The 11,289-nt window shown below is 38.9% G+C and overlaps 1 protein-coding gene across 1 annotated transcript; it reads right to left on the bottom strand.

The window, feature by feature from the left end:
• Positions 1 to 1,020: 1,020 nt before the first annotated feature.
• LOC138753006 (C5a anaphylatoxin chemotactic receptor 1-like) lies at positions 1,021 to 1,845 on the bottom strand. The gene has a single exon (XM_069915600.1). It carries the CDS (start codon positions 1,843 to 1,845, stop codon positions 1,021 to 1,023), a length of 825 nt encoding a protein of 274 aa, XP_069771701.1.
• Between the last annotated feature and the right edge of the window lie 9,444 nt (positions 1,846 to 11,289).

The following is an 11,289-nucleotide window of genomic DNA, read 5'->3' as shown; positions in this document are numbered from 1 at the left end:
CCATCTTCTGTCGAAGATCATGAGAACAGAAATCCTCTCGCCCATAGAATTTTCGCTGTAAATCAACATCACGGCTGACCAGGCTGCAGTCTCAGCTCCATTTCCCCGCCTGTGCCCCATGATCCCTGCGCAAGTGTATAGTGTAGGGTTGGTTAACATGGGTTAGTCAGCACAATAGCGTGGTCATAAGGGCCTGAAATGAGCCGTAATGTTCTAAAATTTGGGTTTTAACCACTGTGTGGGTTCACGCATGAACTATTTACTGCTATTATTCAGAATTTCAGAACTCCAAGAATATATCCGTCAAAATTTGAAAATAAACATTTCTTTGAATTATTGACAGAGTACATACATTGCATCACATGCAATATTGTATTCCTCAGCGTCGAGCCAGAAATACCACTTACTGCTAGTTATAAAACAACTGTACTCAACGTATTCATGTAAACAAACTGATTACAATAAATTGCAAAAGTACGAGCCTTAAAGTAGTCTCAGATTGAGTTTGTTGTTGAGGAGTCGGATAGTAGAGGGGTGGCAGCTGTTCTTGAACCTGCTGGTGTGGCACTGACACCTCTTTCCTGATGGCAGCAACGAGAACAGAACTTGTGCTGAGCGGTGTGGATCCTTGCGGATTGCTACTGGTCTCCGACGGGAGCGTTCCCTGGTGATGTTCTTGCTGATGGGCAGGGGGTTTGCCAGTGATATCCTGTGCCCCATAAAGGTTCACGAAATATCGGCATTTATGTGGACAAATGAGCGCCTATCACTTGGAAACTGAAATTGATAGTGATTCATCCACAGAAGCAGATATCTCGTTTATTTTTTTTAAAAGATTTAAAATGTGACCATTTGCTTCTCATTTGATACAACCTTTTCACGGCAATAACAACATTCTCAAGAATATTTCAAAATATGCAATCTCAATAACCCATTATTTCAAAATGTATATGAGCCGACTGAACTTCTTAACGTTCCATTTCATGAGAATGGATTATTCCCTGTTAATGAACGAGTGATTTATTGCTTGGGATTAATAAGAACAAACATACGTGTTATTATTTTCTTAAATTCCTCTCTGAAGTAGCGCTGGGCGACCACATAAATGAATGTGTTTGTACAGGTACTCATAAACCGGAGGATGTAGCCAACCCTTTCCGCAATGGTGAATGAGTCATTGACATTTGTTCCCGTCAATTTGTTATCAGTAAAATTTACGCATATGAAGCAGACAAATGTGACCATCCAGAGCAAGACAAAATTTCCAGATATTGCCATCAATAAAATTATCGATTTTCTTCGCTTCTCAATCTCCTGATCGGTCTGGTTCTTTTCAATGTTGGGTCTTCGCAATTTTGCCCTGACTATGTTGGTCCATACTATATTCCTTATGGTCAAAGTATTCAGCAGCAAGACCAAGAGAAAAGGTACAAATGGGGTACAGATGGTATCTGACCAAAAGTATGCAAACCAAAACGGTGAGGTGTAGAAACTTGAACTTACTATACAATACCATTGCACGCTGTCCATTATTTCCAATGGTTCATACACAAAATAAACAGGGATATTTTCTAAGACACAGAAAATACACGTAATTATTATAATCCTTGAGGCGATCAATTCAGTGTAATATTTTACTCGCAATTTCTGAAGACAAATAGCAACAAATCGGTCAAACGTAAACAGCACTGTTAGCCAGACAGAGCAATCAAAGGAAGTGTACATCAGGGCTCGATGAAGTCTGCAAACAGGTGTATAGTTGAGGAACGAATATGGAAAGTACAGCTCTTTGACATGATAATGGATTGTGCCAAATGTCAAGAATATTAGATCAGCTACTGCCATCGACCTCAGATATTGGGCGATGCATCTGGAGAGACCACATTTGCCTGAGTACAAGATGAATATTGTCACCAAATTAGCTGCAGGAAAGAATGGAAATGCAATGATCATGGCAACTCACTCCAGCAAGAACAGTGGTAAAAATATTTTTGGTCTTAATACATCTTTATTTGTTGTTCAATCTTACATTTGTCTCACTATGGTGTATTATCCATTATTATTTTGAACGAGACAATTTATGTAATAATTTTAATGCATAAGTGAAGTTTTTCAAAGGAATTTTCAAAGCAAAACGTGTAATTGTCTTATTCCTGAAGTGTCTACCATTCAGATTCTCGCACTAGAACCACCGTGCTACTCCAAAGCTCATATCCATTCGATTCCAAACATTATTCCAACCCATCAGAATGCTCCCCACGGTATGCATGTAGACGTTTTTAAGAGTCTTCCCTGACATACCGAACCTCTTCGAACGCCTCACAATGTATAGCTGCTGGCGAGCCTTCTTCGTGATTGCATCGACCTTGCCCTTTTTTTAACACCTCGCTCCAGCTATGAACTCTTAACTCGCTTCAGGATTATGATTTCAACCAATGGATTTCCAGTGACAAGAGGTGAGGTCAGGTAACGACTTGTTGAATGCCACGGGAGATTGGATTCTGCTAGATTTTGACCTCCGTTTCGAAATCAGAAATTTACGCCGTGAAACAAGGAACGATCTCCCATTGTTTTGAACTTATGGACTGCATTGAGATATAAATAATTAAGCAACGAGGACAGAATGAAATAATTGTTAACATGATGCACGGATTCCTGAGTCAATCAGTGGAAACTTTTAAGTTAACCTCCGAATCTCATTAAATGCACAGATAAAGAGGTCAACCGGTTTTCTTCCTCATTAGAAAATATTCCAAAAATTTAATTGGGGCAAAGGCATTGATGATGTCCCAGTGGAAAACGTAACTTAATTAGAAAGCCTTTCCTCTCAGTAAACGTGCAATTCCTGTTGCAAAGTAGCAAAATTTATGGCGAATGCCTTCAGCAGTTTAACTTAATTTGTTAATTCATTGTCCATGTAGGAAGAAAAAAGACAAATGCACAATTTTCATTGAAAATTCAATTAATGTTTGCCAACATGCTAGAGAAGTAAAAGAGGATTGTTGACTCAGACTTCACGAGCTACAGACGTCACTCCAATGGAGGACTTCTACAAGAGGTGCTGTCTTAAGAAAGCAGACTACGTTCGCTAGGACCACCACCACCCAGGCCATGCCTTTTTCTCTCTGCTACCATGGCGGGGAGGATGTGCAGACGTCTATCGTGGACCGCTCAGCGGCACAAGGACAGCTCCGTCACCACTGCCATCAGATTCCAGAATGATCAATTAAGCAAATTCATGGCTTTGGTTTTCGTGCATCATTTTCATTTATTGCTGTAAGGTGGTTTATATGAATGTTTGCACGGCGATGGTGCCGGAATAGGGGAAAGCGGAAAGAGAGGAGTCAAGGAAAGGGAGAGTGTGGGGAAACTGCAAGTCCCAATTGGAACGAACATTTGTGAGTTCTGGTTAAAGAGACAGAATATAACGTGATTAGTATACACCTTGCGCCTTGCCCGGCTACAAAGGAAGCACCACATGAACAATATCCAGGTCTGGGCTGGAAGATGGCAAGTGCCGTTCAGCCCACATTTATGCTAGGCCATAGCGACATGCAAATGGACAACTCCAGCGCACATCCCGGACATTCAATGGCATAAGGGTCACTGAGTCGTCAGTATCCATACCATAGGGCTTTATCATTGATTAGAAACTGAGGCGACATGGTCTTATTATGCACAAGTAAGTGCATAATAAGTAAGTCCGAAGCTTGAAACGTGCACTGCTCAACATTTACTGAACAGCAGCCTGGGTGGTAGGCATCCCATCCAAAACCATGCACTGTTTCCACTACTGGCGCACAGTAGTAACAGTTTGTTCCAACTGCCGGAATCACGGGCACCACTCATAAACAGCGAAAGCATGGGGACATTTCAAGGTGGGCTTAATGCTCCAAGACACAATCTTTCTGATTCAGAAATATATCACCGACATACGCAGTAGCTGGGTCAGGAAAATCCCTCCCTAACAGTTTTTATTTAAATTTTCCGAACTGAAAAGTTGTTCATGCTTTCTGTCGAAAACCACGAAGTGGCGCTTTCAGCTGTCAGGTAGCGTGTAACTTTTATTATACTGTCGTTAATTTGGCGATTGATAATTGCCCAATTCAAATCTCCGTTATATATGGATTAACACTCGACAAACTGGGTTCCGAGCACAATGTCGACACCATCCTTTCAGTCCCACTGGTGCTATTCGAACCCATACATTCCTACAGATTATTGTCTTTAGCTTCAGATTACAGGATCTGCAGAATCCTGCGTATCAGCTCTGGGATAGCACCTTCTACAGTATAGTTAATGAGCCTGCAGTTGTGGATTCAAAGCCGGCTCTGCCTGCGGCAAAATCAGTTCCATTGTGGTTAGATTTCCACATTCCAATTGCAGATTTTCCATACCATAAGAATATTTACCCTCATTCGGCAGTCGACAAGATTGGCATCCTATCCTTACCATAACCCTGCAAGTATATGCTAGTATTTCCATCCGTGATAACTTCCTAAACGTCAGAACAGAGTTCTTTTGGGAGGGTGAAATATGGCTGACATTTATCTTGGTATTTATACAGTCTGCACTGAAATCTACAATCTAACACAAAAACGACCGAGCAGAAAATGAAGATCAATATCATTTAAAATGACAAAGGGAAAAACGATAAATCTACGTTGCTGTTGCAGAGCGCCTGCATTTTCAATGTTGAATTTAATTGATCGTCATCAAGCCAAACAGATGGAAAATATGAATCTCACCATTGCAGAATTAACTTACCAGGAATGCCAATTACGGCCAATAAAGGATATAAAATGTACTCCATCAGTAAGATTAGAAGTATTCCCATATCGGACCGAACTGACTTGCATGGCTTCTGCAACAGGAACACGGCTCTCCCGCTTTCAATTTATCACTGAATGACATGGCATGCACCTCCCAGGGGTGGGGATTGCAGAACACAATCATTGTATGACACAGTAAATCGAGCTTCAGTCATTTTCTCTTCTGGTGTAAACAATGTTCTAACATTTACATTTTCCAGTAAATAAAACACGAATCAGGAGGCTATAGCTTTGTTCGAATTTAAAACATATTTTTCGAACAGGAGGATTCACTCGTCTTGAATTAACGTTCTCATGGCAATCTGCACGGCGTTAATCTGCATTACATTTAATTTAGAGAGAATCTATTTTTAATGCCATTATTTCACATTAACCCCTAATTTTGGAAGAGCACTTCACAAAGTCAAACATTATTTCCTCACATACTCATACAGGTTTATCACATTGTGTATTCATTCTTATTATCACATTGAACCAGCGCAGATAAACAGGTCATTCGTCCTTTCAAGTATGTGTCGACCATTATTTCGCTCTTTCCACAGACCTGATCCCATTCCATAACACTCCAGCCATCTCCCATCATGTATTTATCCAATTTATTTACAAAAAAAATAATCGAGCCCGTGTTCACCGCATGAGTTGATTCCACACTCCCATCCTCTGAATGAAGAACTAATGTTAACACTCCAATCTTTCCCCTTTCACCTTAAGACTAAGTCCTCTCGTATTTATCCCCTCCCCCATTTAAGTGGGAAAGATCCTACTCGCATAATTTCTGTCTATACCTCTCGTAATTATGTAAACCTCTATCAAATCTCCCGTCATTCTTCGATGCTCAAAGGAAAAAAGTCCTAACCTGTTTACTCTTTCCACAAAAAAAGCCAGTTTCCCAGACATAGGTCTGAATGCGCCCAAACGCAGAGATTATTTCGTGGAATTCCTGTACAAATGTTCACATTATTGGAGTTGGAGGAGACCGCTCAACCCATCGTGTCGATTCTTCCTCCAAACTTCCGCCTTTTCTCCAGCAGCATATTTTATGGCTCTGCATCATTTCAAGCAGGTACTTTCAAAATGAGATGTATGACTCGGTTTGCACCACTCTTACAGATCGTGAGATTCGCTTCCCCATTAATTACTGAGAAACAGAAACCTTAACATCATGTTACTGAGTGGGGTTTTCCCCTCACTGGATGATATTCAATACGTTTACAATTGCATTCATCATTAACATTTAAATGAACGAAAAACATCAAATGCTGGACAGTATCCACAGTTTTCTGCAGTACTAACCGAAAGAGAAACAGAGTTATATGTTGTCAAGCAAAACATATAACAGATGTGGTGAATGCACAGCATATTTTACTCAGAGCAGAGAATGGAGAACCAGCAAACAGAGGTTAAGATGAGGGGGGAGAGAGAGATTTAACAAGAACCGAGGGGGGTAACTTTTTTCCACAAATGGTGATGGGTGAATGGAATAAGAGGCATTGGGTCAGGTACTCTCGTAACGTTAAAGAAATGAAACATGGAAAGTATGTGGTTTAGGGGAACATCAAACAAACGCAGACAATTGCGGCTATTGTGAGTGGGATATTTTTGAAATGGCTTGGGAAGGATGGGAGAAGAGCTATTTCTCCGATGGATGCGACCATCTGCAGCGGGAACTCGTCAGGCTGGGCATCACCAGTGGGAGAAAAATAATTTTCAACGTCCCAGTCAGCATCAATGTTTCTTGGGAACTGATAGGTAGCTGTAAATGCTGCCAGAGGGAGGCCCTTTAATGCTCCACTGTTCTTATGTTCTGTAATGTTACCTCAGATGAGTGTGCGAAGAAATTAACACATGATACTGTTACGAGTCTAGAGGAACTCAAAACCCAGCAACAATAGATATGCACCACGACAAAGGGTTGCTTAAACAAAAGTTGCTTTTAATTAACTTTGAACATGAAAATAGAATCAAACTTTAACGTACCCATATTGACTCACTTAACATAACTTCGCCCCCACTCATTCTAAGCACATGTGTGTGTAAGTTCAGCAAAGTTCTTTGGATCACAGTTCAATCTCACCGGTTTCAGGGAATTCTTCTATTGTGCACAGAAGTTAACTTTAATAAAGTTCACCAGGCTTTGTTGCTTCACATGTAAATGGTTACGACTGAGAAGGTTTCTCGTTGGTTTTCAGAGTGAGAATTTGTCTTGTTCCAGGACATCCACAACTGATTCCATTTTAATCAGCCACTCCAGTGTCGTGCTGATGAAACTTGCCCCCTTCAGGGATCTCCCGATGATAACATCTTTTTTCTGGTCACCAGAGAATTCCTTTCTGTTGCTCCTATTCCAAGGGAAATACCGGACAGCCAGTCCTCTCTTTGACCAGACCAGATTCCAAAGCTTGCCTCCTTGTCCCTCAGTAACCGATGTCTGAGTCTCCACCCTCCCCCTCTCTTTCTCTCTCTCTCTCTCTCTCTCTTTCTCTCTCTCTCTCTTTGTCTCTCTCTCTCTCTCTTTGTCTCTCACTTGCTCTCTCTCCCTCACTCTCTCTCCCTGCAAAACTACATTTTGTTTAAGATCTGTGTTTTAAAGTGTTTGTGTGTGACCTGCTCCAACAAACTTTTCCCAATGTATCTCCAAAACAACCCTATATAATCGGCCACAATGCAAAATGAACAAGGATTCCACAAGGATATTGTTAAAGAGATACCAGGACTGATAAAAAATATAAACATTGATTTTATCTGCTGAATAATTTAACTTTTCTATGTTTCACACAGCGATAACGGTTGGAAGAACTCACCACTCAAACTCACCGTGTTGGAACGTGAGATGAACTTATAAAAACTTCGATGTGCTCAATCACTTGAAGATTGATAACAGATAAGATTAGTGGAAGCAGCACAAGTTTGTTGACTCTTTCAATAATTTGGGAACAGTTCTGGTGGAATGGGGAGTGCCACTCGTCACCCCACTTTTCCTACTGATGGTTAAGGAAATTAGAGACTAGTGATGGGAATTCTGCTGTCGGACAGATGGTATAGGGGAATAAAATAAATGATCACCTCAACCCAGAGAGCCAAATTAGAAAGGTAGATTTGTTGCACTTCGAGAAGATGTGCCCTTCCCACTAAACACCTTCCCCAACTTGTCGTCCTTTCCAGACAACATCCTGGTGAATTTTCTCTGCAACATTTCCCTTCTAATTACATTGATAGCGTGAGGACCAGAACTGTAAACAATACTGTTCGGTCCGAACAGTATTTGTAAAGTTGAAAATCTTATATTTTTGGCCCGACCTCCGAAGGCAACATGTCATCTGACATCTCAAGCGCCCTAACAAACCGCCTTGCTCATTTCAGAGGACGACATGAATTCGGAACCCCATGTCTCTCTGTTCATGGCTTCCTTAGTGCGTGATCATTTATTTGGCATAAAATCCGCCTATCGATTCCCTGCAGAAGTTTGCACTTTATGTCCATCCTACCGAAATTGGCAGGTGATGGAAATCTGAAACCGAAGGCATCATGTGAACATTAGAACTCTGCTGGTATTTTTTCCCCTATTTATATCCAGGAAGTTCATCAGGAATGTCCGCAGACTTTGGGATGAAGTAGAGTAATACTCAAAAGTGTTAGCTCAACAGGTCATACAGCGTAAATAACCTGCTGGGGATTTTTTTCTCTTCACACTATTGTATATTGCATTAAAATCTCGAGAAGTTGTCATTTAACTTTTATCTAACTGAAGAAGTGTGCATGCAACTTAAAAATATAATTAATGCTCTGATTATGTTTTTATTCTTTTACCAAAACTAAACTTTATTCACAATCAAAATAGTTTGCAAAAGAAACCCGTGAAGTCTTATTGCATTCGATATCGTATCCATAGATTTCCATCAATGTTTTTTGTTACATTCATTAACCGATGTTAGAGATGTGGCACTTTGTAATTACTCTCCAACATCTCCCTAACCATGTTGGTTGACGGCTCCCCTCCAGTCTCAATGTGAAAGTGAACCCGAGGTCTCTTGATAAACGAACGCGGATCCGGTTACAAATGTCACTGTGCTTTAATTATTGCTTTGCAAAGCGCAAGAACACCGTTGCAGCAAGAGGAACTGCTAGCGGCAGCAAGCCTCGCAACAGTCGAATCTGCCGCATGGCTCACAAGTTGCATATTTATATCGCCAAAGTTCCATCTTTCTAGAACATTTGAATGGACTTTCACAATCCTTTACCCATATGAGCTTTCAGGATGTTTCTCAAGATTCGTTCCAACGGGTCTTATCCTTTACTCAATCGTTAATAGTCTTGCCAAATATAGAGATTTGTTGTTCTTCACAATCACCTTTAACCATGTTGAGTCATTAACAAGTGTCCGTTTTTGACGTTTTTTCTACTTTCAGCCTCACATTCGTTTATCATTCCACGTTAAACTATGATTCAGCTTGTAAAAAAAAACAAGTTTATCCAAAGGGCAAAAAAAGTATTACTTAATAAAGACTTGGCAGAATTTTTAAGTATTTTATTTAATTTCTTTCCATACATGTAATTATTTTACAATTAATTTAAATTAAAGAGAATTCCAATCATTACACGATGGTTATTACCCCCTCTTCCTTCCCATACCTACCTCCATAAATTCCCCACACCCAGTCCCAAAGAAATGTATGCATGAAAAGTATATAGAGTAAAGAAAAGGAAGAAGAAAAATAGCTTCATGGATTGCTCAGAGAATCGCTTCCCAACACACTGGACTCAAGGAAGGTTTATATCGTCAATTTGCATAAGAAGAGTTGCACACGACTCAAGAGGCTGGAAGAACCACTACATATTTATACCTACAATTTGCATATACGATCTTCGAATTTGCAAAAATATGCCATATTAATATCTTAAATCATATGTAATTTTCTCCACGGGGATACATATTTTGATTTCTGCATTCCATCTTCCCATATCCAAGTGTGAATCTAATTTCCAGGTCACTGTCATACACTTCCTTGCCACTGCCAAAATGTTATTTTAACAAATTTTATTTGGTATATTTATGGATTCAACTTGGGTCTTGTTCCTTCTATATTTCCCATTTTGAAGAAAATCTGGGTTTTCTGAAAATGTCTGTAACTTGTTCTATAAACAATTCCCTGAGTCTTTCGAAAAAGGCTTTACCTTGGGACATGACTAAAAAGTTCCCATCACTTCATCACATCTAAAACATCGATCTGATAAATCTTATTTCATTCTATTCCATTTATGTGGTGTCAAATATAAATGAAGTAAAAATTTATAATGAATGAATCCATACCTTATATTAATAGTATTTGTCAAACAATGTCAACATAAATCTGACCATATTTCCTCATCAACTGTAATATTCAAATCCAGTTCCTAGCCCTGTCTAGATTTGTTAAACCCATGTTTAGTAATAAAAGGTACATTGCAGACGTAAATGTCTTAGTATTTCCCCTTCTCATAATAATTTCCAAATCACTACAAGTAAGTAACAGCATCGCTAGGCCTACCATTTCCCTCACATATACTTTCAATTGAAAATAACAATAAAGAGTATTATTCGTTATTCCTTAGTAAATCAAATGACAACATTTGGCCTTGTTCATAACAATCATCAACATTTTAATGTCTTTATGAAATCGTATTTAAAAATTAATTATCCACCGAAAAAGGTACAAGATAGCATTGAATCTGAGACATCTTAGGCGATATAATTCTTTTTATTCCGATTTCGTCATTTATATTATTCCAAAAAGTAATCATGTGTTCCAACAATGGTGTCTCTTTAACACCAATTATTAATCTTGAATCTCATTTGTATGCAAATTCCTCTGCAAATATCTCTCCTATTTTATCTAATGCTATTTTAACCCGTGCTGGGTTTTCTACTCCTTCAAACAAAAGTGAGAAATTTCATTTGAGCTGCTTGATAATAAGTTAGGAAACTGTAGTCCTCCTAATTCATATTTCCACGTGAATCGTTATATAGGAACTCATGACATTTTATCTTTCCAAAGAAATTTTCTTACATATTTATTTAATTCTTTAAAAATACTTTTGAAGTAATGATGTAGGTAAGGTTTGAAACAAAAAAGGTATTCTTAGGAATATATTCATTTTAACACAGTTAACCCTTCCTACTAACGTTATAGGCAAAAACATGCATTTTTTTCAAATGTTTTCAAGCTTTTTGTAATGACAGATAATTCAATTTATATAATGTTGAAATGAATGTCCACACGAATCCCTAAATATTTATTCCCATCTTTTGGCCACTTACCGTGAATATTTCTTTGATAATTTTACTTTTATCCCAATTTATTTTATAACCAGATATCCTATCACATTCTTCCAAATTAAAATATAATTTTTTGCAAGGAAATCTTAGGTTCTGTCAAATATATTAGAACATCATCTGCAAACGGACTAAATGTATGTTCTT

The sequence above is a fragment of the Narcine bancroftii genome, chromosome 2 (assembly GCF_036971445.1).
Source record: "Narcine bancroftii isolate sNarBan1 chromosome 2, sNarBan1.hap1, whole genome shotgun sequence".
NCBI classification, from domain to species: Eukaryota; Metazoa; Chordata; class Chondrichthyes; order Torpediniformes; family Narcinidae; genus Narcine; species Narcine bancroftii.
This window is presented reverse-complemented; position numbering and strand designations above follow the sequence as displayed.